This window comes from Apteryx mantelli, chromosome 5 (genome assembly GCF_036417845.1).
Source record: "Apteryx mantelli isolate bAptMan1 chromosome 5, bAptMan1.hap1, whole genome shotgun sequence".
Classification (NCBI taxonomy): domain Eukaryota; kingdom Metazoa; phylum Chordata; class Aves; order Apterygiformes; family Apterygidae; genus Apteryx; species Apteryx mantelli.
This window is the reverse complement of record NC_089982.1, coordinates 37,732,873-37,752,375: the sequence shown is the minus strand read 5'-3', so window position 1 is coordinate 37,752,375 and position 19,503 is coordinate 37,732,873. Positions and strand designations below refer to the sequence as shown.

General features: G+C 37.2%; 1 protein-coding gene and 1 long non-coding RNA gene across 4 annotated transcripts in view; one reads left to right on the top strand and one right to left on the bottom strand.

The window, feature by feature from the left end:
• The window catches only part of FBXW7 (F-box and WD repeat domain containing 7), a 186,778-nt gene extending 168,922 nt beyond the window's left edge, over nt 1-17,856 (top strand). For 2 of the 3 annotated variants that reach the window (XM_067297817.1, XM_067297818.1), the window contains exons 6-12: nt 593-716; nt 2,690-2,826; nt 4,499-4,612; nt 7,808-8,004; nt 10,158-10,383; nt 14,595-14,805; nt 15,824-17,856. In XM_067297817.1, coding sequence (XP_067153918.1) covers nt 593-716; nt 2,690-2,826; nt 4,499-4,612; nt 7,808-8,004; nt 10,158-10,383; nt 14,595-14,805; nt 15,824-16,092 — 1,278 coding nt within the window. In that variant the 3' untranslated portion in view covers nt 16,093-17,856. The remainder of the gene's footprint in view (nt 1-592; nt 717-2,689; nt 2,827-4,498; nt 4,613-7,807; nt 8,005-10,157; nt 10,384-14,594; nt 14,806-15,823) is intronic. The other variant, XM_067297819.1, reaches the window with a different exon arrangement.
• A 1,047-nt stretch (nt 17,857-18,903) lies between these two features.
• Nucleotides 18,904-19,503, bottom strand: part of LOC106492047 (uncharacterized) — a 48,520-nt gene continuing 47,920 nt past the window's right edge. Inside the window, exon 3 of the long non-coding RNA XR_001293912.2 lies at nt 18,904-19,035. This is a non-coding gene — a long non-coding RNA (uncharacterized lncRNA). The remainder of the gene's footprint in view (nt 19,036-19,503) is intronic.

Below are 19,503 nucleotides of genomic sequence, written 5' to 3'. Positions count from 1 at the left end.
CACTGAGTACAATATCAAAGTCACATATTTCAATTCCTTCAGCATCCAATTCCATAAAACTCCCCGTAACATCACTTAAGAATATTTTTGCATTCTAGTCAGAAAACAAGTAATAAGCATGCTGGATTTTCTACAGCTGTAGACTACTTTTGAACTCAAGTACACATAGTATTTACTTTTCTGTATTCAGGCATACTGAGTGGCATTATTCATCACAGCATACATCTTTTCCATTTGCTCATATTGTGGTTGGTGTATATTCTAGTTAAACTCACAGAATAACTTCTTTTGGCATGTTTATTAGTTAAAATAACTTAGAGATAATTATTTCAATATATCTATTAATGGTTCAAAGTAATATGGATTACTTTAAAAAAAATCATAGCAGCTAGTCATTTCACTTAGTTTCTTGTAAATAATTACATTTTTCATATTATCTGTATAGATTTAGTTATTTAAAATGATTGTTATATTTTTCATGTGCCCACTGGAATAAACTGCAACTCTGTTAAGTTTCTGAGATAGCTTATTAATACATTATTTCAGTTTTCTTCTTAAAAACAATACAGAAAATACACTTCCTTTTTTACAGCTGGCACTGTATGTGCTGTCATTCCTGGAACCCAGGGACCTTCTGCAGGCAGCTCAGACATGCCGTTACTGGAGAATTCTGGCTGAGGATAATCTTCTCTGGAGAGAGAAATGCAAAGAGGAGGGTAAGGCTAAGCAAAAAGATGAATGTAATGGTCAAACTGTTGCTGTCATAAGCAGTGCACGTCTGGGGCATTCATCTTCATTTACATAATAAGCTTAAAGTTTTAAGAAGGGAATTTAGGTGACTTTAAATTTACTGCTAGTGATATCTTGACCTGTATGATACATATCTGTGTTGAAACTAGGGAGTAGAAATAATCCAGGGAGTACTAGAAATGAAACTAGACTTAACTTTGAACATCCTATTTATAGTACAGTGAGTGTATGTTTTTAAAATACAATATTATTGCTTTTTTGAGGATTATTTTTTATTCAAAATACAAAGAAAGCAAGTAAGAACTGAAATGTAAAAATGATAGAAATATAGTCTTGCAGATTGTAAATAACATGGAGAAAATCTGATGTGTAGTGGTAAGGTGGAAAGGAGGATAGTATAATTTCATGTCAGCTGTAGGAAAATTAACAGAGGAAATTTCATGGTTGGGGCTGGGAGGGAGAAGGTGATAACTTGCTTGAGTAGAGAGGGACACACATTCCATAAGCTGCACTGATGGCACCTGCTTGTGCCAGATCAAGAGAATATGGTGGTTCAGCAGTAATACGAGTGGGCAATACAAGGCTCTCAGGAAAGCAGCCACATATTTGAAAACATGAAAAACTTAAAATTATATTTTTATGCAGAATTACATGAACAAGGATACAGTTTGGCAGGGGGGGACGAGGCAGAGCACATGCATGTGACTTTAGAGCATTATCCTTGTTGGACATGCACAAAGACAAGTACCTGCCCAGTCTGCCTTAGAGTACTCAGAGGCAAGGACTTGTGAAGGGTCTATGCAAAGGCATTAAAAAAGAGGAAAATATGAATGTAACTGCGTATTTTTAAAGGAGCCTAAATTAATGAGTTGTTCTTTTGCAGCAAAAAACAGGTGTCTAACCTCTTAAATCTTTAGAAAAGATTCTCCTCTTAACGAATTTCAGTGCGCATACAGTAAGAAAGAGGACAGAATGAGAAAAAAGGGAAAGGTTAAGAGGGGAGTGATTCTACATTTGTGAGCTTAGAAGTGTAAATAAGTATGACTAGGCATGAGAGCACAGACAAACAAAACAAGATTTTAGGCTGTGAGGTGCTCAGGCATATATGAAGGAGCAGTTCATTCAAGACGTGCAGATAGAAGCACCAGAAAAGGTGCAGAAGAGAGCAGGAGAGAAGAGTGACATCCACATTCTGACAACAGACAAGACTTGTGCTAGTAATGAGATGAGCAGAGAGAGCAGGTGCACAGAAAAGATAAATGGGCCGGAAAGGGAATCGTAGGAAAAGCTGTAGTAGCAAGGATAAAGCAAAGCACCTGCCTCTTAAGCATAAATACAGAAAGGGAGTAGCTATACTTAAATTCAAGCCAGGAGAAGACTATGCCAAAAGCACATAGCCTTTTAATCAAAACAAGAATTAACAGATAGTAGTTTCAAGAGTGAGAATCAACTCTAAGAAAGATGCTGAAGATGTATGACCAGAGAGGAGTGGGTAGTTCATTGGCCTACAGAAAAGAAGGTTTATTTTTTGGAGGGCTTTGAAAGGAGAGTACAAGTGGTTGTGGGGTTTGTTGTAGAGAACCCATTTGAAAAACGCACTGTTCTGCTACAGTTCTCTCAGAAAAGGGGATCTGAAGACAAGCTAGTAGATTGCTAGCAAAGAATGATGAATGACAGCATTTTCAGCCACATGATTAGGATAACGATTATGCTGAAAAGACAAGGAAAGATGTAGTAGAGCTGAGGGGCAGGATGTTGTCACTGGCACAAAATGCAAATACTGGCATGCAGAAGACCGGTGGAGTTCTCTTAGGAGGTCATTGGGTCAATGTAGTATTTAGTTTCAACGGACTGTAAAGGTTTGGGAGGGAGAGTAATTGTTTGATTTGGGGTAGACTTCTCCTTCTCCCCTGCCCCCTTTCTTTTTAATTCATTTTAGGGATTGATGAACCATTACATATCAAGAGAAGGAAAGTAATAAAACCAGGCTTTATACATAGTCCATGGAAAAGTGCGTACATTAGGCAACACAGAATTGATACCAACTGGCGGCGAGGGGAACTTAAATCTCCTAAGGTAAGTTTCTGAGCTATGTACAAGGTGCCATGAATAAGCAGGATCAACCTTTAGGTTTTGGTTTTGGTTTTTTTGCTTGGGACAAGCCAGACCATCAATGCACACAAAACCATAACCTTGTTACAGGAAAACAATAATTTATGTTTTAGCTTATCCTGTTTTTAAGCTAATTTCTGAGCACCTTATTAGCAAATCAAAATGTGATTCTGCTTTGTACAGCAGAATTCTTTTACTGCCACTTTAGAAAACTGTGTAATATAATTGGTGAATGCCTATGCACATATGTCAGTCTTTATGAAGGAGATAATTATAATCTCAGAGACTTGATGGGAAATACTTAAGCATACAGGCATGCGCATGCACACACACACATATATTTGTAGAGCTGTGCCATGTCCCAATATGAAAATATTTCACAACTATTCTGTGATCATTTCATGCTTTGTTTTCATAGATACTTGTACAAATTGAGCAGCACAGGACAGTAACTTCATTCCTTGTTAAGATTTTTCTGTTTTTTAAAATTTTGAAATATTTTAATGACATTGATACTGCAGTCTTATTGCATCTTTTCTAATGCAAAGATACGAAGCAATACTTTTAACCTCTTGTAAAACAGAATACCAACATTCTAGTCAAACCTGGTAATGAATAACCAGCCAGAAACATGAAATAAAAACAGACTCAAATCCTTTTAGGTAAATTCCCTATTTTCTTGATTACTGTTCAACAGAATAATAAAAATAAGAACAAAGAAATTCCTTATAAAAACCTATGGCTATATCCTGCTGTTTATTTGGCCGTGACTTACGTACATCTCTGGCAATGGTTCAGTATTTCTTGCCTTGATACGCCACATCAAGTTATCTTGGAATTATTATTAAAATTACAGCCCAAGGCATTTTCCAAATGCCCATTTCAGTTCTATGAACATTTTGAAAAGTATTCAGATATGTTAAATAAAAAATTCTTTGTCCTATGTATTCTGATAAGCATTTTTCCCTGTGTTGCAGTAAAATATACTGAACTGCAGCTTTCCCATATCAAACATTGAAAATGCCATTTCTATGAAGTAACATTCCAATCCACATTTTTCAGCACATTAAATTACCACTTTTGTTTGTACTTAATTGAGTTACGGATTTTATGGTTTTATAGTTTTTGACTTTGCTGCTGCCTGGCATTTAATAGATTACAATGCTTGGTAAGGAAAAAATATATATATTTTAGCCTTGACCATAAAAGTGCAAATATGCAGCAAATAATAGAACCCCATCCTTTTTGTTCAAGATTGAAATAACTCTTAAAAGGTAAGTCTGAAAAAAACAAATGTAACTAAAAAATAAAGAAACAAGGGAATAACTGCAGAGGAATTGAGCAGTGTCCAGCTACTAATTTATCCTACTTCTATCGGTGATTTATCCTGGTATGTTTTAGAAGATTTAAAATAACTGTAGTATACTTGGTAAGCAATGCAATATTATTCGATGGAGAAGGAAAATACCTTCCTTGCTCTCAGCTGGCAGTAAATTAGACTTGACACATGGGATTAAGAGACCTTATTATTTTTGAATATTTATTTATGAATCAGAATAGCACTTTGTTTTTCCTGCTTATCCCTAATCTCTTGGGTCAAGTTGTGAATGTACGTTTTTATGTTCTTCATTGTCAGGTGCTCAAAGGTCATGATGATCACGTGATCACATGCCTTCAATTCTGCGGTAATCGAATAGTGAGTGGCTCAGATGACAACACATTAAAAGTTTGGTCAGCAGTTACAGGCAAGGTAAGTTGATTATTTCTTATAAATGAGCTTCCAGTAGAGCACTGGTATGTCAAAAATACAATTTCATCAGACCACACTGCACAGTGGTCTTGTCTCGTGCAAGAAGCAGAAAAAAATACTAGTAAATATTTGGGTCATCTTTTCCTACACAGAAATGAGTGTAGTTCAAAAAAGTCACCTTGATGTGAAATTACAGTGCTGCTCATGTTACTGTTGGCATATATCTTTGTTCTCTTGGCAGTTCCTCTATTCTTATGGAGTCATTTGTGACGTATTCTAGAGAATTTGGACAAATACGTTACTTTATATTCCTTAAAGCTTAATTTAGCCTGCCTTTACCCCTCTGAATCTCTCTTTCTCTCTTGTCTTCTACCATTCTTTCTGCTGTTTTTAAGTTTTTGAAATGGTGTGTTCATTTTACTGGCTCTGTCTTCAAGTACACTGTTTTTTTTTCTTTCTAAGCTGCTATACTGCTAAGCTACAAAAAAGAATTGTAACTTGCTTTAGGTTTAAATATTTCCTATTAAATTAGATCCAGCTCAGGCAGGAATTTAATAAGCTTCAGTAATTTAATTTTGGCTTAAAGAAGCAAAACAATATGTGCAATCAAAAAGACAGTGCCAAACATTTCACTCATGTTAGAACATCACATCTACTCAGCACACAGTTTTTGTTTCAGGGTGACTGACCATACTCCAAGTGTATAGAAAAGCCTCAGGGAAATAGTACTTTTTCCTTCTAAACTAGTATTGTGTAACTGGGTTTGTCTTAATGGTACAGTTATATCAACAACAGGATAGCTATTGAGGATAACATGTTTAAGATGTAAAAGGTATCTACTTTATAATATTCAGATTGAATGTATTAGGCATTTGTCTTTGCATGCCTAGAAGTTCCTTGACAGGACTGTAAATACTGCTGTGGGGAAGAATAAAATTAAAAGCAGTAGGCAGCCTCACCCTACCTCTGTAGGCTTTCCTACAACAAACTGTCTAGCAAAGGAACCCGTGTTCCCGAACTTTTTTTTATTGAAAAGGGCAGGCTAATGTCAAGTGAAAAATACTTGCTATGTACCTACCACATTCTCAAAGGCAAAATATTCCTTTAATACTTAATCATACTAGCATGACTTATCAATTTACATTCAGTAATTTTTTCGAAAGTAATTACAAATCCTACTGCGACTATTTACCCCAAACCTTAAGGAGAGCTAAAAATACTATGTGAAAGAAGGAAGATTGCTCTATTAGCCCTCATGCTTTCTGATACTGAAGAATTAATGACGTAAATTTAAAAAAAACAAAAAAGACTAAAGGTTGATTTGTGCAAATGAATGTGACTAGAATATTCACCTTATACTCAAGAGGTGTTAGCACCCAAAATAAGGATTCTGTCTGCTTACTTCTTTAGAAGGATGCTTTCTTAAGATATGAGCAAATCAGAGAAATTAAAAAAAAAAAAAGTTTGGGAGCTGTTTAAGAACATTTTTGCTAGATGCTGAAAGAGCCAGAAACAAAGGAAGCTGAATTCTTTAAAAAACAGTAGCAATCTCATTTAGAGAAAACATGAAGACGAGCTATGAACTGAGAAGGAGGAACTGATAGCAGTGAAGTAAGCTAGAAGCCAGGAAAACTGGTAAGAAATGTTAAAGAACAGAAAATCTATGCACAGCAAAAAAAATAAGGAACTTTTCAAATATGTTAGAAAAGGATTTTAACAACAGAAACTAGTTGAACTATCACTGATGTAGAAAAGATTTTCGGTATTTCTGCTCTATTTTTTGAGAAAATTAATGTGATGTAAATACAGCATGCAGTGATGATAAAACAATTTATTTCAGCAGAAGCTCACAGGATGTTAAACAACTACTACCAAAGTCAGGCATTTTTATTACAGTTGATCCAGATAGATAGCCTGTATCTGACTGTTTTTTTCTAAAGCTACCTGAGGAATGCAGTTGGGTTTTTTTTTCAAAAGGTATGAGTGTCCTGGAGAAGACCCAGCAGATTGGCAGAAGCTAAAATGTTTAATTTTTTTAATCAATACTTAAATGGAGTAAACTGAAAGACTGAGTAATTAGGATATATTATCTCAGAAAAAAAATATTGGACTACTTGAAGAGGAGTCAGCTAACAGTTAAGGGAGGGCCATGGAAATTAATGCCACTCTGCATTAGATTACAGAAAACAAGACCATCAAAGTGTCTTGACCTCTTTTCTCATGCAGTTACAGGTTTGACAGATAAAACTAATAGGGCTGAAATAGATGGCTATGTATATTACAAGGCTGTATCCCATGACGCAATTTAAGAAAAAGGAGCAATGCAAAAATCAACATGGCACATATTTAAATGGGTTAGAAAGCAGGTAATTAATAGGTATTGTGTTGTTAATATAAAAGTAGAATCTTAAATGGAGTGTGTTTCTAGTCAGGTTTTGCAAGGATTTTTTCATGTCTGTACTAATTATCACTTATTGATTGTTGGGAAAAAAAAACACATATATAATCATCACTGATAAGGAATACAAACTGAGAGACAGAGACAGGTCATTGTTCCAGAGTGATCTAGGTTTTATAGATGTAAGTGTGAGCAAACATGGTTTCTACATGGTTAAAAAACAGTGTCATACATTTAGGATCAAAGAAGGTAGGCCATGCTTATGTAACATGAGATTCTCTCCTAGACAAGAGTACGTTTGAAATGTGATTTCACAGTATTAAGGCTGTAGCTACAGCTTATAGCATGTAATTTTCTTTGGATAACAAAAACAGAAAAATAAAACAACAGTAGATGGTTTATATATTGGTGGTAAAACTACTACATTTTACTTCCCTGTAGTTCTAACATTTATGCTTCAAAAAAATACTGAGAAAAAGCTGCAGTGACTCAGAAAAAAGCCAGGAAAAAGACTCACTCAAGGCTGCAAAAACATGCCTTGTAATGAGAAATTTGGAAAGACAGTCTAGTTTACCAAAAGAAAGCTTATAGGGAAGCTTCATCATGGTCAAAGTACCAACAATGGATAGAGAAATTTGATGGGTGTTTTCTAAAAGATGGGATTTTTTTAGTTCAATTATGAAGCAATCTCTGGGAGTTTTCTGGCTTATTCTAGATGAGTGAGATTACTGCTGTCTCACAGATTACTTTTTTGCTTTATGCATTCCTTAAATTTCCCTTCAACTCTGTCTAAGCAGAATATGTATTTTCAGTGTTTGAGAACACTAGTTGGGCACACAGGCGGAGTCTGGTCATCACAGATGAGGGACAATATTATCATCAGCGGATCTACAGACCGAACACTGAAAGTCTGGAATGCTGAAACTGGAGAATGCATACATACGTTGTACGGACATACCTCTACTGTGCGTTGTATGCATCTCTATGAGAAAAGGTAAGTGCCTGTTGAAAGCTACAGTCACAGTTTGGCTTATAATTTCCACCAGGTTTATTGAATCCTAGAATGGTTCAGATCGGAAGGACTCTTTGGAGATCCTCTAGTCCAACTCCCCCTGCTCAAGCAGGGTCATATACAGCAGGTGTCCCAGGACCATGTCCAGATGGCTTTTGAATATCTCCAAGGATGGAGACTCCACAACATCTCTGGCAATCTGTTTTCATGTTCCACCACTCTCATAGTGAAGAATTGTTTCCTGCTGTTCAAACAGAATTTCAGTGTTTCAGTTTGTGCCCATTGCCTCTTGTCCTGTCATTGGGCACCACTGAGAACAGTCTGGCTCCTTCTTCTTTATACCCTCTCATCAGGTATTTATACACATTGATAAGATCCCCCTGAGCGTTCACTTTTCCAGGGGGAACAGTCCCAGCTTTCCTGACCTCTGCTTGTATGACAGATGGTCCAGTCCCTTCATCATTTTAATAGCCCTTCGCTGGACTCTCTCCAGTAGTGCCACATCCCTCTTGTACTGGGGAGCCCAGAACTGGACGCAGTACTCCAGATGTGGCCTCACCAGGGCTGAGTGGAGGGGGAGAATCACCTCCCTCGACCTGCTGGCAACACTCTTCCTGATGCACCCCAGGATACCATTGGCCTTTTTGGCCACAAGGGCATGTTGCTGCCTCATGCTTAACTTGGTGTCCACCAGCACTCCCAGGTCCTTCTCCGCAGAGCTGCTTTCCAGCAGGTCAGCCCCCAACCTGTACTGGTGCCTGGGGTTATTCCTCCCCAGGTGCAGGACCCTGCACTTGCCTTTGTTGAACTTCATGAGGTTCCTCTCCGCCCACCTCTCCAGCCTGTCCAGGTCTCTCTGAATGGCAGCACAGCCCTCTGGTGTATCCGTCACTCCTCCCAGTTTTGTATCATCAGCAAACTTGCTGAGGGTGCACTCTGTCCCTTCATCCAGGTCATTGATGAAGAAGTTGAACAAGGCTGGACCCAGTCTGACCCCCTGGGGGACACTGCTAGCTACAGGCCTCCAACTAGACTCTGTGCCACTGATCACAACCCTCTGAGCTCTGCCATTCAGCCAGTTCTCAATCCACCTCACTGTCCACTCATCTAGTCCATACATCATCAGAAAATGCTTCTAAAACTTGGATACATAACCTAACATTGATTAAAACACAAAGCAGACATAGCAGCCAAACTAAACTACGTAAATCAACAGAAAGGAGATGATTAATAGAAGCAAAAGTGTAAGAGTGCTAATTAAAGAACAGAAAATTAAAAGTCATGTACTTTAAACTAATGATGTACCTTATTTCAAAACTATTTCTTTGTCATGCTGTGATCCAGTCTCTACACTGTGAATAATTTTCTCCTTAACTTCTTATCAGTGTTACAAACTTTCTCATTTTACAGACTGACTTTTTTTAAGTATTGTCTCTGCAGCATTTTGTTAAAATTTTAACTGGTTATATCATAATTTCTGCAACAGAAAACAGCAGGAAAGCTATATTATTTGGTTAAGGTATGGAGTTTTTGACAGAGTGGCCTTAGTTGTTTTTTTTTTTTTTTTTTGACAAATGCTGAGGTTTTTTTCTATTGTAGCAATCACTGGAATTCCAGTAACATTAATTCCTTTTCTGTTCTAGTCTAAAAGGCTTTTAAAAGTATAAACCATACAAATCAAGCAGAAGAAGTGATGTTTTACTGAAAGTAAAACTTCTAACAATCATCTTTGTTTAATTGCTGTATTTAGTTACATCATTAAAAAAGGATGCTCATAGCACTGGCCTTGAGCTCAGCATATTCATAAGCTTTCATACATGGATACAATGGTCCACATTTCTTCTCACAGCATCATTTTGCTGTTCAGGACTGTAGTGCCTTTTAAATACTGTTTGCTAATTATATGAAATACGTGGCTCCTGAAGAGGTGAGTAGGGCAAGGAAGAAAAAGACCCAAGTCATCTGCAGCCCTAATAAAATGTCAAACCAAACCAGATCTTTGGTGGCCAGTGGACTAATGCTATCTAGTGTCCAAAAAAAATTTCAGCTTGTAACTGATTTATGCCTAAGTCCAGTTGTTTTAACACTTCTTATTTACAATGCTAAGTACAGGAGGGGTTTTCTTGTTTCTCCAGAGTGGTCAGTGGTTCTCGAGATGCTACGCTGAGAGTCTGGGACATAGAGACGGGCCAGTGTTTACATGTTCTGATGGGCCACGTAGCTGCAGTTCGGTGTGTTCAGTATGACGGCAGAAGGGTTGTAAGTGGTGCATACGATTTTATGGTCAAAGTGTGGGATCCAGAGACAGAGACCTGTCTGCACACACTGCAAGGGCATACTAACAGAGTCTACTCATTACAGGTACGTGATTTTCATCTCTTGCTATAGTTTCCTGAAGTAGCATTTAAAGTCAGTTTATTTCACATTATTTACGAAATTGTGGGTACCTACTTCAGTATCACACAATCCACAAGAATACAGGGACATCTGTGATATTCCCCTCTTCTGTTTTGTTATACTAGTTATATGTTGTTGTCTTCATTTAGAGAATAAGTTTTTAGAAAAGCATCTTTTAAAGCATACGGTACAATAAGGCCCAAATCTCTGTCCCCACAAGTTACACAGGTTTGTGGGTTGTTTTGTTTTTGAAATCTTGCATATATTTTGGAGCTATGTTTTTGGTTTCCCAAAAGAAATTATAATGGTTATATTTTAAATAAATCAGTTGATGTAATAATTTAAAACATGCCAAAAATAAACTGGTTGGATTAATGTTCTGAATTATGCAGATCTGTTTATACTTATTTTGTAGTTACATCTAGTTCCAAACTGTAATTCACAGTAAAGCTGAATCTAAAATTTTAATGCCCTGACAGGATGTAAATCTCCAGCCTGCTACTTCCTCTTCTTTGAGTAAAGGCCAGATCTACAATTGTGAGGCTTTGTCAGCAGTGACATGTTATTGTAGATGCAGGTTATTATTGGTATTACTTTGTGGCACGGCTCTGTTGCCTCAAGCCAGTCCATGGTCTGTTAAAACTATTCTGGCAAAAATACACGTAGATCTAATGGAGATTCTCCTTACCATTACTAACCCAAAAGATCATCATCTTCACTAAAAGAGTGAAGGCTTCCAGGCACTGCAAGGACAAGGAAATTGATTTCATGCTTTTGTGCCTGTTCTCACCACAGTCTGGCAGGACTAAAAAAGTTAACAAAATTTAAAATTGTGTAATTGTATTCTGCACATATTCTAGTCTGGTTCACAGCACAGAAAGTAAAGCTCAGTGCTAGAGACATTTTTCATAAATGGTTTCATCTTTCTCACCTTTACAGATTAAATATGAACAAAATACCTATTTGCTGTTCTTTCTAAAAAAAATACGCAGGACAATCTCCAGTCCTCCTCTTAACATTCATATGCTGAGGAGTGTTCTTTAGACAAGCAGCAAACAGTTTAAAAATGCTGTAATACAGATCTCTTAAAATATTTAGGAAGGTTTTATTTCTTTTCTCTTCATCATCTACTGCAGTTTGGGAACAGTGTATGTTATTCTGCCTTATCCTCACTAGTTGTTCTTGTCTTGGCTGATGGATATTCATGTTTTGTTCTGATATTGCAGTAGTACGGACCACGTAATTGGTAATGCTGCACACACTGATACTATTATTTCCTCTGCAAATGCAGCATGGTATTCTAAAACAATATTCTAGGGGGGCAGGAGGCTATCGGTCTTTACAGTTTTAGGCCTGAAATAGCCTGAAACAGCAAAACTCCCAAAATCAGACTGAAGGAAACGTGTGTCCCTGTCTGTCCTCCCCATCCCCACTTCAGGCAGATTCAATTATATCTCAACATTTGCCCATTTGCGCCCCCCCCCCCAACATTTTCCAGAGATCCTTATGCAACAGTTTAAGACTACTGACCATGTTCACTTTCTTAGTCACCTCTCTTAGCTACCTTTGTTGTAATCCACACACTCTCTGGGGTGCATGGATAACAGCCTAAAACCACTGATCCAAACTATTGTTTATTTAATTGTAGCAATACAAGGATAAAGCTTTTCTTGATGCCCAGCCTTAAAAAACTCTTTCTGCATAGCTTGTGTATGATGTGGATTACAGTTAATTTGCTGGGGGGTGGGGGATCAGAATCTGTTGAATCAAACTTTTTTTAGTTTAGTCTAGGAAAGAAAAACATTCCTTAATTTTTGCACCCAATAAGTCTGTTAGACTGCTTATCATTCCTGTTGCTTTTATCTGAATTCAGATTAGTTCACATCCTTTTTTTGAAAGCAGGGTGCCCAAAACAGGATACAAAATTCTAGTCAAAGTCTCATCAATGCTCACTAGATTTGAAAGGTTATTTTATATGCCTTATATAGCATATCCCTATTTCAGATACTGGAGTGTCTTTTTTTAATATGTTTTCACAGGGAATATAAGGTACACACATAAGCAGTCTGTATGTGCCAGTCTGTCCCTAAAATATTTTGAACCCAAGTGCCACGCACAACCATGTTTGCAGATAGAGATTGAAGATATTAATTTCCTACAAGTTTTATTAAAATAAGCAGTCAGATAACTGAGTTCCCCTAATTAGGTTCTCTCTTCTCCATTATTTGATACCAGTCAGTTCACATGGACAACCAGTGTCAGATTGCCCCCATGGTAACAGAGATTCCTGCCTTGCCATCATTCTCCCAGGCTACAGTTACGCCTTCCATTCACTCCCACCCAAGCTCAGATCTTTGCAGTGGTCTCTTAACTTTCATACTCTTTGCTTTGGGTCAGCTCTCCCAGTTTAAATATCACCCACATCCTAATGGAAATGCTTAATGTCCAGATCCCTCTGGAACTCTCTCATATCTCTAACTACACTGTGAGCAAAGTTTTGAACTGGATAGTATCCCTACATCAAATCTGTCCCCTTCTTTATGAAAATATAATGGAGACATCTGCTGTTTCACATGACTTTTTACCCTGTCATAGAAAAAAATCAGATTGGTTAAGTTGGTTCTCCTGCAAATCTATGTTTACTGCTACTTCTCGCGTTGCTAAGGGCTTAAAAACAGATTGATTATTTGATAGTTCCTTCTGGAAATTGAAGTTAGGCTGAAGGATCCATAATTCTCTATCTTCCATGAGGTTCTCAAAGATAGCAGCAGATGTCTCTGAGATTGCCTTAAAACAACTTGCCTTATGTGGTTCTTCCCCGTTCTTGCTGAAGTGCATACTCAGTTGTTCCTGGTGTTAGCACTGTTAGCCTACATTCACATGGCTGAGGACTGAAGCAAAAAAAGGTAAATAGCTGGCCACATTTAGTGTTTCCTTCCTACTGAGCGTAAATGAACTTTTTTCTTGGCCTTTCTCTTGTTTTTTTACAGAGTAGTGTTTTGTCATCCTTAATGGCTCTTGCTAGTTTTATCTTGTCTTGTGCCCTGCCTTTCTGATTTTGTCCCAGTGTGCTTTCATACACATCTCTTGATCTGGTTTCTACTTTTTGTACAATTCCTTGTGCTTTAGTCAAGTGAGTCTTGGTAATTTACTACACTTCCTATATTTCCTTCACATAAGGATAGTTTGTGTCTTTAAGAAAGTGCCAGCTCCCCTGAATTCTTCTTCCCCTCAGAGAGTAGATATATAAAAACCTCATGGGAAGGAAGTCCCAATTTATTGAAGTATTCTTCCTTGAAGCCCACTGTTTTTATTCAGCTGCTCTTTTTCCTTCCATTTTTAAGAATCCTGGACTCTTAGTCATTGTCACTATCACTCAAGTTACTCTAGTTACTTTTTTCACCTTTATATTCTCTACATGTTCATTCCTCTTGGTCAGGAGCGCCTCATCTCTTAGTCGATTTCTCTATGTGTTCATGTTCTACATATTTCTGGTTCATATATAAATGAAGCGGCATGCGCGCATGAATACACACACACACTCCAAGAGTTCAGACATCTGTGTTAGCTTGTATTGCTTTTGCAGCATACATCCAGAAAGTTAAAAAGTTCCTTACTGCACACAATTATGATTCAGACATAGTGAGAGGGAAAAAAAAGTAAAATGGCTTAACAGCAACATTTTTCCTTTCCTTCATTTTCCTGTTTTGGCTTTTGTACAGATGATTCTGGTTTAATGTTGTTGCCCTTGTCTAGCTTAAAGTCCCTCACACTTGTGAAAAGAAAGTTTGACTTCTTAACTTCATTAGGAGAATAAACTTCTTTTACTGTTTCTTTGTTGTACGTTGTAGTATAGTCAGGATTTTATTGTGTTTAAAAGCGTTGTATTGTATTCAAAAAACCAACAGTACAAAGTCTGTCTTTTTCTCCTTGAACTGAGTACCTCATAGACCATGTCTGTAACAGGAAATTATGCTGACCATGAATCACTTGCCCTAATATCAAACATGGCCATTCAGTGCTTACACTGAATTCTTATTTTATAATGCCATTTCCAAATATATACAGTATCTAATGTTGCATTTAGTGAATTAAATGCTTAATAATCTTCTTCATATACAGCGCATCATAAGACCCTAATATAATTGCTTGTAATAGATTTACCTTTCTTGTAGTTTGATGGTATCCATGTGGTGAGTGGATCTCTTGACACTTCCATCCGAGTTTGGGATGTGGAGACAGGAAACTGCATTCACACGCTAACAGGCCACCAGTCTTTAACAAGTGGAATGGAACTCAAGGACAATATACTGGTGTCTGGGAATGCCGATTCTACAGTCAAAATCTGGGACATTAAAACAGGACAATGTTTACAGACATTGCAAGGTGAGTTTAAGCTTCGATGTAGATCAAGCCAGCTGCAGTTATCTATGCTGCATATTCTATAAAAAAAACTTTTAACATTACATACAAAGTAACAACCATGGACCATTTACAACTTAAGATATCATTTTTCTGATGACAGCTGTATGATCTTTCCCTGAGTTAGAAGAACAAAATGTATTTAATTTAATCTGTTCAAATCACTTGCCTGTTATGAAAGGCAGATGGTCTGGGTTGATAGAAATTTGCTACGGGTATATTAGCCCAATAAACCACAGAAATATGTAGGAAATGGCATCTCAAAACAGTCAGTCAACTTATTTATTTAGGGGTCACTTGGATGTTTCAAAGCCTACTGATTAATTGGATTGGGAGGCAAAGTACACTGTCTTTTGCAATAAATCAAGAGAAATGAGTGGAAGACGTTTCCTTTATTTTATAAGGAAGAAAGATTACAGTTTCCATTTTGACAGTTGGCACTCAGGCGTGCACACATGAGCACACAGTTTTCTTTCCCTAAACAATGTCTTATATCATTCCCTTATATCATACCCAGTATTCCTGAAATTAATTTCACCATAAAGCAGACTCTGCTATTTTAACTCTTCTTAAATATTTACAGCTACTAACTGAAATTAATAGCAGCGCCACCATTTTTTATAATTAAGAATTAGGAGTGACCTTGTAATAACCTCTTCAAAGGGGCTCGGAGACGAACACCTTCAGGTTCTGTAGTCACCTCACTCTGGATGGTTAAGTTCATTTGCACAGATTTCCAAGCGTACACTTGCCTTATTGTTTGTATACTACGAAACAAGATCACTATAACAAAGAAGGAAATCCTGGGGAATTTTTCTATACTTACATTCACTCTTTGAAAATACGTGCAGAAAAAATGAATTGATACATCTAGTAGATAGAAACACCTGCATGCAGATATACAGATATTTATTTTATAGGCACTGCTGTCTGTCACTGCTGTCTGATTACAAACAAAAATGTTTTGGTTTTATTGTTATAGGTCCCAACAAACATCAGAGCGCTGTGACCTGTTTACAGTTCAACAAGAACTTTGTAATTACCAGCTCAGATGATGGAACTGTAAAACTTTGGGACTTGAAAACGGGTGAATTTATCCGAAATCTAGTCACATTGGAGAGTGGGGGGAGTGGAGGCGTCGTGTGGCGGATCAGAGCTTCTAACACAAAGCTAGTGTGTGCAGTTGGAAGCCGGAACGGGACTGAGGAAACAAAGCTGCTGGTGTTGGACTTTGACGTGGATATGAAGTGAAGGGCAGAAAGATGAATTTGTCCAAACATGTAGACAATGTTCTCCTTTCCCTCCCCCTGAAAAAAAAAGAAAAAAGAAAAAAAAGAAAAAGGAAAAAAAAATCCCTTGTCCTTGGTGGTACAGGATGTTGGCTTGGGGCAACAGATCCTAAAGACCTACAGACTACAAAGGAGAAGACAAAGATGACAAACTATAACTGACAAGAGAGGCAGTTGCTGTCTCGTCACATAAAAAGGCTACACTTTTGACCGGGGCAGCTTTGCAAAAATACGACTTTGTAAATGAAACCAGGTGCAATTATTTCTTTACTTTTCCTCCAAGTGCTCCCTGAGCAATTTGGAGGTTAAAAAAAAAAAAAAAAAGTTACATTTCTTGTTAACAGGTTATTTTACCACAAAGATCTTGAAAGAAGCTGCACGTGCGAGGCTGCTCATGCACCCCTGGGCCACCCGGGGCCCTGCCAGGCCTGGCAGCCCCTCTGAGCAACGCGCTCTCAGTTGGCCCCGCTACGAGCGGGGGGGGTTGGACCAGCCGACCTCCAGAGGTCCCTTCCAACCTCTATGACTTTCAAAAACTAGAGAGCATCTGCAATGAAAACAAAAACAAAAAAAAAGTCCATTCCTGGTGTGGAAAAGCTAAAATATTACTGTGAATTGTTTTGTACAGTTTTATCAGAGCTTTTTCTTTTTCTTTCTTTCTTTTTTTTTTTGCCAACCATTGCCAATGTCAATCACAGTATTAGCCTCTGTTTAATCTATTTACTGTTGCTTCCATCTACACTCTTCAACGCATAAGTTGCTCTGAGGTGGCAAGTTATCCTGGGTTTTGAGAGTCCTCTGATGGATTTAATTCGCAATGCTGGTGCTAGAAGTAGGTCTTCAATTATGGGATTGTTGTCCCACCCCTGTACTGTATTCCCAGTGGCCAAACTTATTTATGCTGCTAAATGAAAGAAAGAAAAGCAAATTATTTTTTTTTATTTTTTTTTCTGCTGTGACGTTTTAGTCCCAGACTGAATTCCAAATTTGCTCTAGTTTGGTTAAAGAAAAAGACTTTTTGCCACTGAAACTTGAGCCAACTGTGCCTCTAAGAGGCTGAGAGTGGAAGAGTTTCAGACAATTAAGAGTGAAGTTTGCCTGCAAATAAAGAATTGAGTGTGTGTGCAAAGCTTATTTTCTTTTTTCTGGGCAAAAATTAAAACACATTCCTTAGAACAAAGCTCTTGCAGCCTGTTCTGTGGGGAAATTTTTCTTTGTGAGGGCTGTGGTGAATGGAATGAACATACATACATAAAAAAAACTGACAAAATTTTTAAAAAATATTATAAAATACAAAAATGAAAATAAAGTTGCTGGTCAGTCTTAGTGTTTTACAGTATTTGAGAAAAAAACAACTGTTACAGTTATTGCTGGGAGGAACTGACAGAGCAAAAACTTAAGTTTTTGTAAAGTTGTCACATGCAAACAAAATGAAAAGTGAAAGAGTCAAATGGTTTGCCTCATTCTCCAAGAGCCACAACTCAAGCTGAACTGTGAAAGTGGTTTAACACTGTATCTTAGGTGATCTTTTTTCCTCCTTTTTTGTTTTTGTTTTATTTATAGTCTGATTTAAAACAATCAGATTCCAGTTGTTTAATTTTAGTTATGTAACAACCTGACATGATGGAGGAAAACAACCTTTAAAGGGATTGTGTCTATGGTTTGATTCACTTAGAAATTTTATTTTCTTATAACTTAAGTGCAATAAAATGTGTTTTTTCATGTTAGTTTGTCTTTTTTTTTCTTCTATCATCTCTGTTGTGAGTTTAATATTATATATCCTATGAAGTCTAAATCAGGTCAAGTTTCTCAGCTTACTGGTAGATACTAAAATACCTTGCAGGACTTTATGTAACACTTCCGCAAGCAGGTGCATGCGTGTGCTCTACTTCAGTTGCCATATAGAATTTATCACATGGGCTTCAGCAAACACGGAGGAAAGCCATTAGCTTCCTATCACTAGGAACGTGTTAGGATTTGACTCTGGAGGGAGTTAGCTAGAAGAAGCTTCTGAAGTGCATAAAACTTCTTCCAATAGCATTTGTTTCTGCATCTCAAATTGAAAATCTGATGTTTATTATTTATGCATTTCAATCAATTGATTGTAGTTTCACAGCAGGGAATAAATCCATGCTGCAACTAAATCAACATTAGGATCTTAGAAGAGCTTGAAATAAAGCCTCTAAGAAAAAATATCCTACAAAAACTCCAGATTGGTCCATAAAGCAGTTTCCTCAGTGCACTGAAACAAAGGTAAGTTATCGGCTATCTATCTTAGAAACTTAGCAATTAAATGTCAGTTCCTCTCTTAAATCTCCTTGATGAAAATCATTGTTTTCTTCTGTGCATGTCTTTCTATCAGGGTATACAATTTACTTGTTTGTGACAGTTTTCTGTATAGAAAACTACCTGTCATTAAAAAAAAAAAAAAGAGAGAAAACACATGGGTGGAAAACAAAAATATTAATACACTTATAATCTATGGCTATATTCTATTAAAATGTAGTTCCTATCCCTTCATTATGCAAAGCAAATAAACAAAAGGAGTGCGGTTCCATCTGACCTCTAGAGATAAAAAGCCATACAAAATGACCAAGTGGCTACAAACTGTAAAAATTTGTTCATTTAGTTGGTGTTTAAGGGGAAAAAAAAAAAAGCAGTAAGCATTGGCATATATAGTTACGAACATCTTGGTATTTATATAAAAACAATTAAAGAGGTAATCCTCTCATGTTAAAAGGATGGTTTAAGATTTTTTTAGAACTTACCTGTGTAGTAGCGCAGGCCCTTCAGGGCTCAGTTTAAGGCCCGGCTCTTGGAAACGGGAGCAGGCTGAGAACGCTGGCCAGGACTCCCAGCTGCTGTGGTGGCAGGAGGTGCCTGGTGTCGGTCTGCACTGCACCACCTACAATAGGGAATGGACACAGACAGATAAAAATATGAATATTTAATACAGGGATCTGATAAATAGCTTAAAATTAGGTAAAAAGAGCAAAGAGCAAAGGCATTTGCCTAACTGTGAAGGAGAACAAGAGATTTCTGAGCAACATTAAGCTGGAGGGCAAGAACAGAAATCAGGGCAGAAAAATGAAATGACAGAAGAGGAAGACTAACAAATCCAAACCGGTTCAATCTGTGTTTAAGTACACTTTAAGCAGCCAATATGAGCAGGATCAAAATGTGCTTAACCAGAGTTTTTCAATTAATATTGTAGTTCCAATGCTATCTTACAGTCAAATTAATACAAAATAACTTGACCCCATTAAGCAAACCACATTCATGGCTTCCTTCATCCCTGAAAAAAAAAATGGATTCGCTGCAAAGAGAAGATGTGAGAGTGTCGCATATTAAACAGAAAAAAAAAAAAACACAC